This window comes from Manihot esculenta, chromosome 1 (genome assembly GCF_001659605.2).
Source record: "Manihot esculenta cultivar AM560-2 chromosome 1, M.esculenta_v8, whole genome shotgun sequence".
NCBI lineage: Eukaryota > Viridiplantae > Streptophyta > Magnoliopsida > Malpighiales > Euphorbiaceae > Manihot > Manihot esculenta.
Genome location: NC_035161.2, coordinates 5,164,744 through 5,182,894, shown reverse-complemented (window position 1 = coordinate 5,182,894; position 18,151 = coordinate 5,164,744). Strand labels below are relative to the sequence as shown.

At 41.7% G+C, this 18,151-nt stretch overlaps 1 protein-coding gene across 1 annotated transcript; it reads left to right on the top strand.

Annotated features, from left to right (window-relative positions):
• The first annotated feature begins 4,941 nt into the window (after window positions 1-4,941).
• Window positions 4,942-5,739, top strand: LOC110626117. The gene is made up of 2 exons (XM_021771871.1): window positions 4,942-5,033; window positions 5,142-5,739. Exons 1-2 carry the CDS (start codon window positions 4,942-4,944, stop codon window positions 5,737-5,739), a joined length of 690 nt encoding a protein of 229 aa, XP_021627563.1.
• Window positions 5,740-18,151: the final 12,412 nt, after the last annotated feature.

The following is an 18,151-nucleotide window of genomic DNA, read 5'->3' as shown; positions in this document are numbered from 1 at the left end:
AATAATAAAATTTTAATTTTTCAATTTATTCGGTTCGATTCGATTTTAAATCGAACTGACCGAATGCTCACCCCTAAAGACGGTGGCTCTGTCGAAATAGAAATATAAGGGAGGTAACACCCTTATTTGCCGCAGACCAATCTAAATTCACTACAAATATTGCATCAACACGTGAATCGGCACCATTATGCTCCGGCGAAGAACATCGAATATGGAGAGAAAATGAACTAAAACTGCTAATATATCAAATAGAGTTTAAGATTAAAACATCTCGGACTCCACATATCATGATATCAAAGTAAGTTAGGATTGTAAATCTAAAATAATAAACAAGCATGACAAAGATAAAAAAAAGTTAATTAAACCCAAACCCAATTCTAAATACAAGTCCAATCAAAACAAAAAATATCCTAACTATAATAGGAGATGCCTAGAGATAGCATTGGCATAATCGCTCTGATGAGGAGGCTGTCATTGTCAAACCTGCTTGTGGAGGTGGCCAAAGAGGCTCGGTTTTCATGCAACATGTATAAAAGTAAAAATAAAGCAAAAGTCCTTATAAAATACCACCAACAATCAACTCTGTGCATTAGGGGTGAGCAGTATTTGGTTCAAACTGAAAAAACCGACCGAATCGAACTGATTTGAAATTTTGGTTCGGTTTTTTATATATTTCGGTTCGATTCGATTTTTAATTTCATAAATTTCAGTTATTTCGATTCGGTTCGGTTTTGATCAGAAAAAAATCAAAAAAACCGAACCGAACCGATTAGTAATAATAATATGTTTTTTCAATAATATAGAGAAATTAAATCATATTAATATTAAAATATTTTAATTTAATTTTAAAATACTAAAAATAAAGTGTAAAAAATAAAAAAATTATTAAAAATTGAAAACCGATCAAACCGAACCGAATCAAATTGAATCAGACCGGTTCGGTTCGATTCGGTTTCTGACCAAAATCAGTTCGATTCGGTTTTCATAAACACTAAAATTTCGATTTTCAGTTTATTCGGTTCGATTCGATTTTAAACCGAACCGACCGAATACTCACCCCTACTATGCACTCCTTATTAAGATTTTACGCGAAAAAATTTTAAAAATTTGAGATTTAAACATGTAAATATAAGAAAAAATCCACTCAAACGGATGCACAAAATCATTTTTAAAGTATATATAAACAATTGGTATGATTCAGCAAATCCTGATTAAAAAAATTTCTGGTTCAAGCTCATAATCTGTTAAAAAAATAAAAATTAACATTTACGATCTCACTCATCGATGTGAGACCATTCTCTACCCTAGGGACAGAGGAGGTAGATTAGTGACAATGCACAACTCAGTGAAGGATCAAGTATGCCCCCTGAACTTTTTGAAATTTTTATAAGAGTATTTATATAATTTTTATTAATTCTAGATAAATAAAAGGAAAAATATCATTTAGTTTTTAAATTTTTTTAAAAAATATCATTTTATTCTATTTAAAAATTATTCAATTAAAATATTTTTATATTTTATAAAATAAATTTTTTGATCTTTATAAATTCATTAACATGTCTTAAATATTTATATCATTTAATTTATATAATTTTAATTATATGTATCATTTAAATATTTATACTATTTATTCTCTCTAATTAAAAAGTAAAATAATTTGATTAATCGTTATTTTGACTAAACATGATTTTATAAGATATATAAATATTTTAATCGTGTGATTTTTATAAAATTAAAAATTATTAAAATTTTTAAAAATTCAGAAATCTAATAATAATTATCTTATAAATAAATTTTTAACACTCTTTTTTCTTCTCTATTTTTTTTAATTTAAAAAATTTACGTATTTTAACTTTATATATTCTGTTTATTTTTTTTTATTTTTAAAATATTTATAAGGTAAATTATTCACTAATTATTTAATTTATTTACTTATATATATTTAAATTCCGCAATAGTTGAAATTAAATTAACCTTTTGAACATTTAAAATTATAAAAATTATGATAATTAAATATAAATTAACCATTCTTAAAAAAGTATTAAATTTTATTATTTTATAAAAATTTAGAGTATGTTAACATTACTGCTTAGTGTAAATATATATTTAATCTAATTTATCTATATACACTACTTTTTTATTATTAAGAAGTGAAATTATTTTTATTTACCTCCATTGATGTGATTGAAATTATATATTAAACTATTTAAATTCAGAAAATAAATCTTAAATTTGTAAAAAGAAAAAAATTTAAGAGTAATAGTTAGATTATTTAATGGATTTTATGGACTATTTGATTTTTAAAAAATTTAAATAGAAAATTGAGTTTAATAATTTACCGTTATATTTAAAATTTAAAAATTTTTTAAATATAAATAAAATATTAAAATTAAATAATATTTTTTAATGGATAATAATGTAAAAAATTTATAGTAAAAAATTTTAAAATCTCATATTCAATATTTAATATGAGTAAATTAATTTAGCATGTAAAATTTTATATATGTAAATTTTTTTATTTTTTATTTAAAATTAAATTTTACATATATAAATAAATATTTTTATAAATTAAATAAAATTGAAAATTTCACTGAAAACAAAAAATAATCCTTAAATTTTTAGATTTGTCACTATGCACAAGGCATTATCACTGGAGGACATGAAATTGTTCCCCAATGAATTATTATTTATCATAATATCATATGTCTAATAAAATTAAATGGTTTGAATCATAAATTTCACATCTAAATTATATTAGATTTGTAATACATTTAGCGGTGGATTTAAATCCATTGCTAAATCAAATGAATTTTGCACTAAATTTTTAAATTAATAATTTTTTCATTTAGCAGTAGATTGAAATTTCCATTACTAATGTTTTGAGGGAGAAAAAATAGACTTGAACCGGATTATGTTCATTTCTAATGTGCCTAAGAATTTCGTTATTTTTTTTTTGTCTTAACACTACAACTATGATATTTGTTTTTAATTTCTACTCGATTCATAACAATTAATTTTAAATTTTATAATAGAATTAAACCGAATTTAATTTTTACTATTAACGTTCGTTGAAAATCCACTATAATTTTTCGAAAAGAAAATTTTGATATATATGACTTTCAAAAATTTAACGAGAGTCTTAGATCTGATAACAAAATTTAAAATAAAAATTCAATCGTTTAAAAGTTAATTTTATATTTTATATTTTTAATATTCCTTTTATAATTTTTCATATTAGATTTTTGCTATTATAAATAACTCTTTTTGAGACTTTTCAATTTTCAAAAATTCAATAACCTTTCATTTTTTAAATTTTTTCTAAATTTTATCTTAGTCAAACATTATTGATTAAAATTTCTGATGGAGTATAATCATTCCTATTTCATTACTTTTTTTTCTATTAATACAAGTTTTTAATAAAACAATATCTGTTTTCTCTATTTACTTTTTTTTTCTTTTCTTATCTCATCTTTTTAGATTATGCTACGTACTATATTTATAATACAGCTAACGGTATTGAGTAAAATTATGAAAAAAAAAAATTAAACAAGACATAACTATTCTAAAGTTTAGTACAAAATTTAAATTGCAATATATATATATATATTAAAAATTTTATAACCTATATATTACAAATATAATATATAAATTTATATTTAAGTTAAAATAATATATAGCAAAAGACCTTTTAACTATTAAGGCTACCTTTTCTTTAGGTTATTGATGACCGCTGGATCTCTTCTACCCTGGACAAGGGTAAGCCCAAAAAGACTGAGCTGGCCTAAGACTCACGAAGCCCCTTAAGCAGACCTACCCAGTACCTCAAGACCTGACCAAGATAAGCGAGGCAGGCCGGGTCACCCGCGAGTCCAGATCTGGCAAATGAAACCCAGCCCGGTAATATGACTTGAGGAGAGTTTGCAAGCCCAGTCATTTCGCAGTCCTGCCCACATGCGCGTTGGGGGGAATTAAATGGCCGCCTAGCGTGGAGAAGGGCTCTGACGCTTCCGTACGTACGGACCTGCGTGACAGAGACAGGTGGCACCATAGCAGAGAGGCCGTTAGACGTCACTAACAGACAAAAGGAAAGGAATAAAAGAGGGAAACACCTTCCTTCCCATCTAAGCTTACACAGATACTATAAAACCCTACTTTCTGGATCTCAAAACATCAATTGGCGCCGTCTGTGGGAACGAAGGAGATATTCTCGTCATCGGAGTTCCTTTCTTGCAAAATCCACTGAGATCCACAATGGCAAACCACAATGAAAACCACACCATCAACACTCCAAACGACCTGAGCTCTGCTCAAGAAGGGCAACAGTTCTCTTTCTCTAGCCCTATAACCCCCACTAGCCAACCACCAATGTTGTTTAACCCTTTGCCGAGCTCGGCAGGGAACGCACCCAAAACCACCATTTCCAACCAAAAACTCCAAACCATGGCACTTCAGCTGCAAAACACCGCCCACTGGCTGGGGCAAATAATGCAGCAGAAGGGTCTCAATACCTCACTGAATGTATTTTCTGTAGTTGAAGGGGCCCATACCACAGAACCTCAACTCACCTTTAACTACCAAATCCCTCAGCAAAGTAGCCACAAAACTGGAGAAGGGAGTAGAAGAGCTGATAGGGAGGAGGAGCCAGCAGCTAGGGCTCATGAAATAAGGGTGAGGGAACTCATCGAGAATGATGAGGCATAAAGCTATTTTGCAAGAACGGCCATGAGGACAGAAAGTGAAGAATGGAAAGATGGGTAACGCCTGGAGAAGAAGCAGAGACAGGAGGAGGAAGACGTAGATCAAAAACTGCAAAAGATGAAGGAGCAGCTCCTGGCCGAGCTGAGGGCAAAGGACCATAGCCAGACCTTTTTGCCCACATCCTCACCTTTTTCGGGGTGGATCCAACAGGAGACAATTCCTAAGAAGTTCATGATGCCTCCCATGGCGACATACGACGGAGCAAGGAACCCAAGAGAGCATATTCTCAACTACAAGACATTCATGGAGCTACAAACTCTATCGGATGCCTTGACGTGCAAGGTATTCCCCGCAACACTCACCGGGCCAGCAAGGGCTTAGTTTAATAGTCTGGAGGCTGGAAACGTCAGAAGCTTTGGAGATCTTGCCACCATCTTCATCAGCCGGTTCATAGTAGGAGTACCGACTGAGAGAAAGACTAGTTACTTGGAGACAGTCAGACAGAGGAAGAATGAGTCCCTAAGGGAGTATGTCGCCCGTTTTAACACGGAAGCCCTGCAGATCCTGGAGCTGGATGAAAGCCGGGCTGTAGAGGCTATACAGAAGGGGACCACATCCCCTGAGTTCTTTGGCTCACTGTGTAGAAAACCACCCACCTCCCTAGTTGAACTAATGAAGAGAGCGGAGAAGTATATAAGGCAAGATGACGCCTTGACAACCAGCAGGTTTGCCAGGGAGGCTGCAGACAGAGGGAAAGCCCTAGAAGAGAGGAGGTCGGAGAGACCAGAGAGAAGGCAAAATAAAGGCCCAGAGGCGTACAGGCAGCCCTGGGGTAGGAGAGAACAAAGGCCGTACCCACCCCGGGTTCCTGAAACAATAACCCCCCTCAATGCCTCCAGAGCCAAAGTGCTTATGGTCGTCCAAGACAAAAAGTTCCTCCAGTGGCCCAAGCCCATGAAAGCAGATGCGAGCAGTAGGGACCCTGACAAGTATTGCCAGTACCACCGCACTCACGGCCACGACACCAACAACTACTACTAGCTAATCAGTAAGATCGAGAGGCTAATTAAAAGGGGACACCTCTAAAATTTTGTAAAGAAACCAAAAGAAGAAAGACCCCAACAGAACCCCACAGTGGAGAGACCCCATAGACAGGGGGCAGGTCTAGTGAATGATGGTTCCAGTGGAACCATTAACATGATCGTCGGAGGGACTGGAGGCCGGATGAGCAGAGGGGGAAGGAAAAGAAGCCAAGATGGGGAGGAGAGCAGCAGCGAAGTCTTGCAGGTAGTAGAGCACTCCCCAAAAGTTATCTCTTTCTCCCCTGAAGACGCCCATGGCATTCAGATGCCCCATGATGATGCCCTTGTCATCAAAGCTGTCATTCACAATTACCGAGTCTAGAAGATCATGGTCGATGATGGAAGCAAAGTGAACTTACTGCCATACAGGGTCTTCGAGCAGATGGGGATACCAGAGGAGCAGCTGGTACGGGATCAAGCCTTGGTGAAAGGGATCGGGGGAACCCCAGTGGCCGTAGAGGGGAAGGTGAAGGTGGCCTTGACTCTGGGAGAGCCACCCCTATCTCAGACTCACTACATTGTGTTCTTGGTAGTGAAGCTCCTGTTAAGCTACAACGCAATCCTAGGAAGGCTTATGCTGTACGACTTCGAGGTGGTGACCAACATTAGGTATCTAACCATGAAATTCCCAACAGAGGCAGGGGTGGGAATAGTCCGAGGGCGTCAGGAGGAAGCAAGGGCAGTATACTTAGCCACGGTGACGAAATCGAGCTCAACAGATGAGGGAATCAACTCAAAGGTCATGGAGATCAAGGATGAGAAGAAAGAGGCAAGGACAGAGCCTGTGGGGGAACTGGAAACCTTCCCACTATCAGAAGAAGAGATAGACAAAGTTTTCAGCCTCAACGCTAGCCTGACCGAAGAATAGAAAACGATAATAATGGCCTTGATCAGAAGCCATGCCTCAAGTTTCGCCTAGAAGCCATCCAATATGCCAGGAATAGACCCTGAGGTGATGATCCACAAGTTGAATGTTCTCCCCGGGGCAAAGCCGATAAAGAAGAAGAAGAGGGTGGTTGGGAAGGAGAAGCAGCAAGCTACCAGGGAGGAAGTGCAGAAACTAGAAGAGGCGGGGTTCATTAGGGAAGTCATGTACCCACAGTGGTTAGCAAATCCTGTGTTAGTTAAAAAAGCCAAGGGCAAATATAGAATGTGTATAGACTTTACCGATCTAAACCAGGCCTGTCCAAAAGATTGTGTAACGACCCGAAATCCGAACCGCTACCGGCGCTAGGATCCAGATCGGCATAAGGCCGCCGGGACCCGTAGCAAGCCTAACATACAACCTGTACACCTGTTTAATCCCATACATGATCAACACATACATAAAAATTTTGAACTTTTCTTTTCATTCATTCACCAAACACAACCTGTGCATACACTATTCATAAACATAATCATAAACATTAACCCCTCCTTGGAGTTCTCATTAATGCTCCAATGGGGTGACATAACATGAATTAAGTTGGGTTTACATAAGCATCATTAAAATCATGTACTCAAAGGGATTAACAACATACTAGGGTCAAGCACAATTCTATCCTCAATAACATCATTACATTACATAACTGATTAATACTATTCATTACATGACTGTACTAAACATTACATTTCAACATTTATCATGTCCACCACTAGCTATTACATGACCATAACTTTACTCTAGCTGACCTCCTGATCTACCCTGCACCTGCAAACCTGGGGGTTAAGGGAGAGGGGTGAGCTATAAAGCCCAGTGAGCAGAATAATAAAACATTATATTTAAAACCTATGATATCATGGAATGCATCACAGCACAAACAATTCACATCAAGGATGAACTTGTCACCATTTAGCCCTCCATACAGTCTAATCATGCCAGGGGCGTAGAGCAGGCACGCCTGGACTTCCATACCATAACATACATATCCAATCATGCCGGGGGCATAGTGCAGGCATGCCTAGACTTTCTCTTACATAGTGCCAGGGGCGTAGAGCAGGCACGCCTGGACTTCCATATCATATCATCATGTCATAACATATGAGGGCTAATGGATCATTCAACATTCATCCACATCAACAACATAATATGCAATGCAACATATTCGTGAATTCTAATGCAAGCACCCTAACATATCTCATGGTATTCATGATGCGTGAATCATGCTAAAACTTTCATTATTTGCTTTGAACATAAAGAGTTATTCCACTCACCTCTGGCTGAAGCTCTAATGACTCCGAAGCAGCTATCTCACTGCTGAGGTCCTCGGTTCCTCGGGTCCGAACCTACACAAGTGGACTCAAATGAGGGACCAAACATCCATGAACATGACTCTAAAATACTCCCCAAAAACCCCCCTAAAACACCTTAAAACAATCACATAAATCATGTAAAGGAAGGCTGAATAGGGCACTTTCGGCGGCAGGTTCGGCGGCCGAAAGTCCCTCCAGAGCCGAAAGTCATGCACCTTCGGCGGCACTTTCGGCGGCCGAAGGTTCCCCCCCAGAGATGAAACTCATGCATGTTCGGCGGCACCTTCGGCGGCCGAAACTCCCTTCCAGAGCCGAAAGTCCACTTTCGGGGGCAGGGTTCGGCAGCCGAAAGTTGGCCTCCACAGGCAAGTTCGGCGGCCGAAAGTCCCTTCGGCTGCCGAACCTGAGTTCTTCCCAAAGGGCAGAAACTCAGCCTCCATCATGCACAAATGCCTCCCAAACTTCACAACTCAAACAAAACATGCATAAACACTTCCACAACATACATACATTCATACATAGCTCCTAGGGGCTTCAAACTATTTTAAACCCCAACTACAACACATCAAACATATAAATATACACATATTGCTCAAAAACTCAACATAAACCCATAAAACCAACAATAACCTAAACATGCATTTCTACCCCACAAAACTCATAAAACTTGTTTAAAACATACTAGAATGGCAGGATCGAAGCTTACCTCTTGAAGATCTAGAGGGGAAACGATCCTAACTTGGAGATGGGGGAGATCTCAACACTTTGGTCTCCAAGCTCCAAAACTTGCTCTTTTGCTCAAATATCTTCAAATCAAGATAAAACTCATTAAAACTCTAAAGATCGGAGGAAAAACATCAAAAACGAACCATGGAAGAGTAGGGACTCACCGTGGCTGAAAATGGGGAGAAAACTCGCCCGTTTCGGCCATGGAGCCCTTTTATAGGGGCTGCTAGACCACCTTTCGGCAGCCTAAAGTGCCTCCAAAACTCATGCAAGTTCGGCGGCCGAACCTTTGAAACTTTTGGAAGCCTAACTTGCCCCCCTAAACTATCCAATGTTCGGCGGCCGAACCTGGAAATGCCTCCTTGGTATTTTTCATTCAAAACTCAATTTCCTTTCTTGCTTAAAACCATAAAATACATTAAAACATTTTATGAAAATATGGTTTTACCCTTCTAGAGGTTTTCGACATCCGAGATTCCACCGGACGGTAGGAATTCCGATACCGAAGTCTAGCCGGGTATTACATTCTTCCCCCCTTAAGAACATTCGTCCCCGAATGTTCACCAAACAAACATAGCATGGCATAAAACATAAACATTCACATAAAACACATAACACTTACTTTAAAAGAGATGAGGATATTGCTGGAGCATGGACTCCCGTGTCTCCCAGGTACAGTCCTTAATGTTGTGGTGATTCCAAAGGACTTTCACCATCGGGATTTCCTTGTTCCTTAACTTTCTGATCTAAGTGTCAAGAATCCGCACTAGTTGCTCAACATAAGTGAGATCCTCTTGGACCTCCACATCAGGCTCACTAAGAACTTTACCCGGATCTGATACAAACTTTCGTAGCATAGAAACATGGAAAACCGGATGGATTCTCTCCATTGAAGCAGGTAAATCTAGCTTATACGATACATTCCCAATCTTTTGCAAGATCTCAAAGGGTTTGATGTACTGTGGAGCTAGCTTACCTTTCTTTCCGAACCGAATCACCCCTTTCATTGGAGACACCTTGAGCAATACCAAATCCCCCTCCTGAAACTCCATTTGCCTTCTGCGGACATTTGCATAACTCTTTTGCCTGCTTGCAGCAGTCTTGATCCTTTCTCTGATTATGGGTACCACTCTGCTGGTAATCTCTACTAGCTCAGGCCCTGCCAAGGCCCTTTCTCCAACTTCTTCCCAACAAACAGGCGACCTGCACTTCCTTCCATACAAAGCTTCGTATGGGGCCATCCCTCTGCTAGCATGATGACTGTTATTGTAGGAAAACTCCACTAGAGGTAGATGTTGCCTCCAAGAACTGCCAAAATCTAGCACACACATTCTGAGCATATCCTCTATTGTCTGGATGGTCCTCTCTGACTTTCCGTCCATCTGTGGATGGAAAGCAGTGCTACAAGTCAACCTGGTACCCATAGCATTTTGCAGACTCCGCCAAAACCTGGAGGTGAACTGGGGTCCTCTATCAGACACTATTGAAACAGGAACCCCATGCAACCTGACAACCTCATCAACATACACCTGCGCCAACTTGTCCACAGAGTAGTTACTCCTGACAGGAATGAAGTGAGCAGATTTGGTCAGTCTGTCCACAATTACCCATATGGAGTCTAATCTGTTGGACGCCACCGGTAGCCCCACCACGAAGTCCATAGCTATATTCTCCCATTTCCACTCTGGAATAGGTAGTGGGTTAAGCATTCCAGCCGGCTTCTGATGTTCCAGCTTCACCCTCTGACATACTTCGCAGGCTGACACAAACTATGCCACTTCTCTCTTCATAGCTGGCCACCAATAAACTTTCTTCAGATCTTGATACATCTTGGTGGCTCTAGGGTGAACACTGTATCTGGCATTATGAGCCTCCCTCATAATGTCTCCCTTCAAACCCACGTCATCTGGTACACACAATCTGCTCCCATAGCGGAGGATCCCTTTGCTGTCAAATCTGAACAATTTGTTCTTGCCTGACTGAACAGTCCTGGCAATCTTTACTAACTCCGGGTCCTCATGCTGTTTCTGAGCCACCTGCTCCAGAAACACGGGTGTTACTCTCATCTGGGCTATCAAAGCACCTGTACCAGACAACTCCAACTGTAGACCTTCATTAATGAGCTCGAAGAACTGCCTCACCACTGGTCTTCTCTCTGCTGAAATATGGGACAAACTACCAAGTGATTTCCGGCTTAAGGCGTCTGCCACAACATTCGCCTTACCCGGATGGTACTGAATCTTGCAATCATAGTCACTGAGCAGTTCTACCCATCTTCTCTGCCTCAAATTCAGCTCTCTCTGACTCAGGATGTACTGCAGGCTTTTATGATCTGTGAAGATCTCACATTTTACCCCATAAAGGTAATGCCTCCACATCTTGAGTGCAAAGATTACCGCTGCCATCTCTAGGTCATGTGTAGGGTAATTCAACTCGTGCTTCTTCAGCTGCCTAGAAGCATAAGCAATCACCCTTTCATTCTGCATTAGCACACAACCCAGTCCCACTCGGGACGCATCATAATACACTGCAAAGTCTTCATTACTAGATGGCAGAGCTAACACTGGTGCTGAAGTCAACCTCTTCTTTAACTCTTCGTGTAACAGCCCGGAAACCGAACTGCCACCGGCACTAGGATCCAGATCGACTTAAGGTCGCCGGGACCCGTAGTAAGCCTGCTATTCTGTCTGTATACCTGTGCAATCCCATACATGATCATACATTTGCTGTAAAAACATAAACCTTTTCGTCATTCCAAGGCTTAACCTGTGCATGCACTCTCTCTGTGCTCTACTAATCCCTACTAGAGCTCCTCATGGCCCTAGGCGGATCAAACTCATAATGTTAAGCCTGGTTTTGCTCATAACCATACAACAATAAAGAAACATACATAAACTGATCATGTGACTCCACAAAGGGATTACAAGTCTTATAAGTCAAGCACTATTCTATAAACTGTACATAGACACTATCTCTATACATTTACAATATCTCTATACAGTTACATGTCCACACTAGTTATTACAAGACTCTGCACTCTTCTTGTACCCTGCTGAGTTCTCTCTGACCTCTGAACCTGCACAACTGGAGTTAGGGGAGAGGGATGAGCTACGATAGCCCAGTGAGTAGAATAGTGATAAAATAGCAGGTGATAAAACATGCTCTCATGGAATGCAACACATAAGCACATCACCTCGGCCGGACAGATCAAAACTCCCTCTATCTCATCTGGGGTACCTAAGTACCATGTGCCTGGTCCCCATAGGGCTGTTCCAGGTCTTTGTGTTGTGCCTGGTCCCCGTAGGGCTGTTCCAGGTCTTTCCTCTGAGGGCTAATGAATCCTCACGAAGTCCGTGCCGTCTCACATAAACAATGTACAAGGAGCAATGCCAAGTACAAGGATAAATTCAATGCATCATCTTTGTGTACACTAATGCACTCACCCTATAGCATATTCATGATGCATGAAGCATGATAAAATATTCAGTTCTCAGATTAAAACATTAAGTTAAATTCCACTCACCTTTGGTTATCTCTGAATAGACTCTGCAGGTTCTGACACTGGACTCACTGCTGACCTCCCTGATTCCTCTGGTCCGTACCTACACAGGTGGACTCAAATGAGGGACTAAACTCACTCAAGAACATCTCTAAAAAACTCCCCAAAACCCCCCTAAACAATCCTAAAACCATCACATAAAACATGCAAAAGAAAGCTGGACAGGGCACTTTCGGCGGCAGATTCGGCGGCCGAAACCCTGCTCCAGAGACGAAACTCATGCATGTTCGGCGGCACCTTCGGCGGCCGAAGGTCTCGTCCAGAGACGAAACTCACACACTTTCGGCGGCCAAACTCCCTCTTTAGGCGGCCGAAAGTCCCTTTCTAAACCGAAAGCCTAGCTTTCGGGGGCAACCTTTGGCAGCCGAAACTGCCTCCACAAGGGGTTCGGCGGCCGAACCTTCCTTCGGCGGCCGAACCTGGTTTTGCCCGAAGGGCAGAACCCTGCTCTGTTTCATGCAAACTTTGCCCAAAAACCTACAAACATGCATATCAACTACTCCCAACTAGCATATACACATATATATGCACAAAGGGGTCTAAAACTACCCTAAAACCCTAAACAAACATAGCACATAACACTTAAACATGCTGAAACACCACAAATCACCAAAAACCTCACCTAAACCTAATCATGCATACTACCCATACAAACTTCATAAAACCTTTCAAAATCATCAAAGAAGCTCAGGATCTTCACTTACCTCTTACACAACTTGAGGATGAAGGATCCTAACGTGGAGATATGAAGAAAAGCTCTTCCAAAGCTCCAAGCTTCAAAACGTGGTTCTTTTGCTCAAAACCTTCATAAGTCACCAAAACTCTTAAAACTCTTGAAAGATTTGATGAAAATCATGGAAAACATGAAAGTCAACGTGGAGAGGCTGAAACTCACCTCTGGCTGCAAGTGGAGGAGAAAATACCCTCCTCTCACCGACCTTTGGCCCTTTTATAGGTGGCTGGCCAGACCACCTTCGGCAGCCGAACGTGAAGCCGCAACCATGCAATGTTCGGGGGCCGAAAGTGACCTTCGGCGGCCGAACCTTTGCATTTCTCCCTTGTTGCTTTTCTTTCAAAACTCAAGTCTTGTAACACTTCAAAACATGAAAACAAGTGAAAAACCTTGGAAAACATATGCATTACCCTTCTCGAGGGTTCCGACACCCGAGATTCCACCGGACTACAGGAATTCCGATGCCGGACTCGAGCCGGGTATTACACTTCGAAGCTCTCTTCACACTGGTCGGTCCATACAAAACCTCTGATTCTTCTTAGTCAACCTGGTCATGGGAGCTGCAATCTTAGAGAAGTCCTGAACGAACCTCCTGTAGTAACCTGCTAAACCCAAGAAGCTCTTGATCTCTGTCACTATAGTGGGTCTAGGCCAGCTTGCTACAACCTCCACTTTCTTGGGGTCTACCTCGATTCCATTTTCTAACACCACATGCCCCAAGAAAGAAATGCTCCTCAGCCAGAACTCAGATTTGGAGAACTTGGCATACAAGCCATGTTCCCTCAAGGTCTGCAGAACTAACCTCAGATGATGGGCATGCTCCTCTGCATTCCTGGAATACACTAAGATATCATCTATAAAGACAATAACAAAGTGATCCAGGTACTGGCTAAATACTCTGTTCATGAGAACCATGAATGCTGCAGGGGCATTGGTTAACCCGAACGGCATCATAAGAAACTCATAGTGCCCATATCTGGTCCTGAATGCCGTCTTCGGCACATCCTCTTCTCTTATCCTCAGCTGATGATACCCCGATCTCAGATCTATTTTGGAGAAACAACCTGCTCCTGCTAACTAGTCGAATAGATCGTCGATCCTTGGCAACAGGTACTTATTCTTGGTAGTGACCTTGTTCAACTACCTGTAGTCGATACAAAGTCTGAGGGATCCATCCTTCTTTTTCACAAATAGCACTGGAGCACCACAAGGTGAGGTACTCGGTCGGATGAAGCCTCTATCTACCAACTCTTGCAACTGCTCCTTAAGCTCCTTCAATTCTGCTGGTGCCATCCTGTAGGGAGGGATAGAGATCGGTCTGGTTCCAGGCATCAACTCAATTTCAAACTCTATCTCCCTAGCAGGTGGTAAACCTGGCAGCTCGTCTGGGAAAACGTCTAAGAACTCACTGACCATGGGCACTGAGGCGGGCTCTCCAACATGACTATCCAGCTCTCTCACATGAGCTAGAAAACCTTGACAACCCCTCCTGAGTAGCCTACGAGCCTGAAGGACTGATATCAAACCTCTAGGTGTACTCCCCCTGTCTCCTCTGAAGACAACCTCTAACCCATCTTGACATCTGAACTTGACTACCTTATCTCTGCAGTCCAAGGTAGCACCATGGGTAGATAGCCAATCCATCTCTATAATGACGTCAAAATCTGTCAAATCTAGAACCACAAGGTCGGCTGAAAGGCATCTCCCCTCAACAAAAACTGGACTACACTGGCAGACTGACTATGCCACTGACGGGTCACACTTGGGTCCACTGACCTATAGGGGACACTTTAACCCAGAGACCATCAAACCCAACCTCTCGACGGCCCTCGGAGCAATGAAAGAATGAGATGCACCAGGGTCCATTAAGGCATAAACATCTGAACAACCAATGATGAGATTACCTTACACCACGGTGTTAGATGTGTTTGCCTCCTGCTGAGTCATCGTGAAGATCCGTGCTGGAGCTGATGGACCTTCACCTCTGAAACCCGCTGAAGAAGAGGCTGCCCCTCTCCCTCTGCCTCTGCCACTAGCCTGAGTCGCGGCTGGAGCTACTGGCTGAGCCACACTACCCGAAGCTATCTGCTGGGACTGTACCACAAAAGCTGCTCTAGGACACTCCCGTGACATGTGCCCCTCCTGCCCACATCTGTAGCAGGCTGTCGTTCCAAACCGACATACTCCTTTGTGCGGCTTCCCACACTTCATACATACTGCATTATCTGCACCTGAGCTCGAGCCACTTCCTAATCCCAGACCGGACTTGATCTTGCTCCAGAACTTGTTCTTCTTGGACTTCCTGTGGCCTCTGTCCCACTTCTTACTGCTTGAAGCTGCTGAACTCAAGGAAGAAGGATCCAACTTTCCCCCACCTGGGGTCTTGGAACCAGAAGGCTGTGCCACTGACTGCTTAACTCTTCCCTCGATTATTGCACTAGCCTCCATCCTCCGGGCCATATCCACTATGGCATGGAAACTCTCCCTCTCTGCTGACTGGATCAAGGAGGAATACCTGGAATGAAGCTTCATGATATACCTCCTTGACTTCTTTTGATCTGTGTCAAGATTCTGCCCAGTAAATGGCAACAGCTCCAAGAACCTGTCTGTATACTCATCCACACTCATCTCATCTGACTGCCTTAACTACTCAAATTCAATCATCTTCAACTCCCTTGAACTGTCAGGGAAAGCCCATCCTGCAAACTCATTTGCAAACTCCTCCCATGATAGGCTGTCCAATCTCGGGTTCACATAGTTTTTAAACCACTCTCGGGCCTTCTTGCATTTTAGTGTGAACCCAGCCATTTGAATGGCTCTACTGTCATCAGCTCCTATCTCATCTGTAATCGTTCTGACCCTCTCAAGATACACAAACGGGTCATCACCGGTTTCATACTGGGGAGCACCTAGCTTCATGTAGTCGGTCATCTTGACCTTGCTCCCTCCAGATGAGCTAGGCTTAGGCATTTGGGTTACTGGGACAGTAGGTTCTGTTGGTGGTGGAGGAGGTGCAGCATCCCCTGGGGTAGGGTTTGCTGTACCAGGATAGAATGATGGGGGTGGGTACATAGGGTACTGTGGGTAGGGTGGGTAGAAAGGTGGGTATGGCATGTGAGAGTGATAAGGGTTAAAGCTAGGGTAATCCGATGTACCTCCCATCGAATACCCGGGATTCTGAGAAAAGGGTGGGTACTGGGGTGGCTGAACAAATCCCAAGGCCTGAGTGCCTCCTTGGGACTCTCCCATACCCTCCTCCGACATATTCACTCCAAGACTGCCATCCCTCCTCTGATCTATATGCATATCATCCCCCACATCCTCTGACATTCCACCTTGCGCTGTTCCCCTTACTGATCTGCTTCTGTTCATATCCAAAGACCTTCTAGGGTCTCTCACTGCTCTTTCCCTACTAGACCTGCTAGACATTGCCCTTGGCAATGCAGGGGGACGGGCACTCATGCCCTCATCCTTCGGTGGTACTCCAGTCAATCGTGCAGATCGACGAGTTCCTCTCATCCTGTTTACTGAAAAACAACACACATCACATAAACATTAGCATCAAATGGTTCATGTGCAAACACATGAACCCGCATCACAGACATCACATACATAGTATATCATTAATGCACATGCATAGAATCATGGCATTTCACATCATTATTCAAGACAGAACTCTACATCCTATCCTAGTGGACATGATTTTCCTATTGTGCTTGACCTTCTATAACCTCTATGAGCCCGACACTCTCTAGGTCCGACCATATGAACCTAGGGCTCTGATACCAATCTGTAATGACCCGGAATCCGGACCGCTATCGGCGCTAGGATCCAGATCGGCATAAGGCCGCCGGGACCCGTAGCAAGCCTAACATACAACCTGTACACCTGTTTAATCCCATACATGATCAACACATACATAAAAATTTTGAACTTTTCTTTTCATTCATTCACCAAACACAACCTGTGCATACACTATTCATAAACATAATCATAAACATTAACCCCTCCTTGGAGTCCTTATTAATGCTCCAATGGGGTGACATAACATGAATTAAGTTGGGTTTACATAAGCATCATTAAAATCATGTACTCAAAGGGATTAACAACATACTAGGGTCAATCACAATTCTATCCTCAATAACATCATTACATTACATAACTGATTAATACTATTCATTACATGACTGTACTAAACATTACATTTCAACATTTATCATGTCCACCACTAGCTATTACATGACCATAACTTTACTCTAGCTGACCTTCTGATCTACCCTGCACCTGCAAACCTGGGGGTTAAGGGAGAGGGGTGAGCTATAAAGCCCAGTGAGCAGAATAATAAAACATTATATTTAAAACCTATGATATCATGCAATGCATCACAGCACAAACAATTCACATCAAGGATGAACTTGTCACCATTTAGCCCTCTATACAGTCTAATCATGCCAGGGGCGTAGAGCAGGCACGCCTGGACTTCCATACCATAACATGCATATCCAATCATGCCGGGGGCGTAGTGCAGGCACGCCCGGACTTTCTCTTACATAGTGCCTGGGGCGTAGAGCAGGCACGCCTGGACTTCCATATCATATCATCATGTCATAACATATGAGGGCTAATAGATCATTCAACATTCATCCACATCAACAACATAATATGCAATGCAACATATTCGTGAATTCTAATGCAAGCACCCTAACATATCTCATGGTATTCATGATGCGTGAATCATGCTAAAACTTTCATTATTTGCTTTGAACATAAAGAGTTATTCCACTCACCTCTGGCTGAAGCTCTAATGACTCCGAAGCAGCTATCTCATTGCTGAGGTCCTCGGTTCCTCGGGTCCGAACCTACACAGGTGGACTCAAATGAGGGACCAAACATCCATGAACATGACTCTAAAATACTCCCCAAAAACCCCGTAAAACACCTTAAAACAATTACATAAATCATGTAAAGGAAGGCTGAACAGGGCACTTTCGGCGGCAGGTTCGGCGGCTGAAAGTCCCTCCAGAGCCGAAAGTCATGCACCTTTGGCGGCACTTTCGGTGGTCGAAGGTTCCCCCCCAGAGAGGAAACTCATGCATGTTCGGCGGCACCTTCGGCGGCCGA

What these genes read in the sequence shown, in the direction of transcription:
- LOC110626117 (XM_021771871.1), top strand. Translation starts at nt 4,942, where the DNA reads ATGGCGACATACGACGGAGCAAGGAACCCAAGAGAGCATATTCTCAAC. An exon ending in ACTCTATCGGATGCCTTGAC is followed by an intron (nt 5,034 to 5,141) that starts GTGCAAGGTATT and finishes CATCTTCATCAG; the next exon opens with CCGGTTCATAGTAGGAGTAC.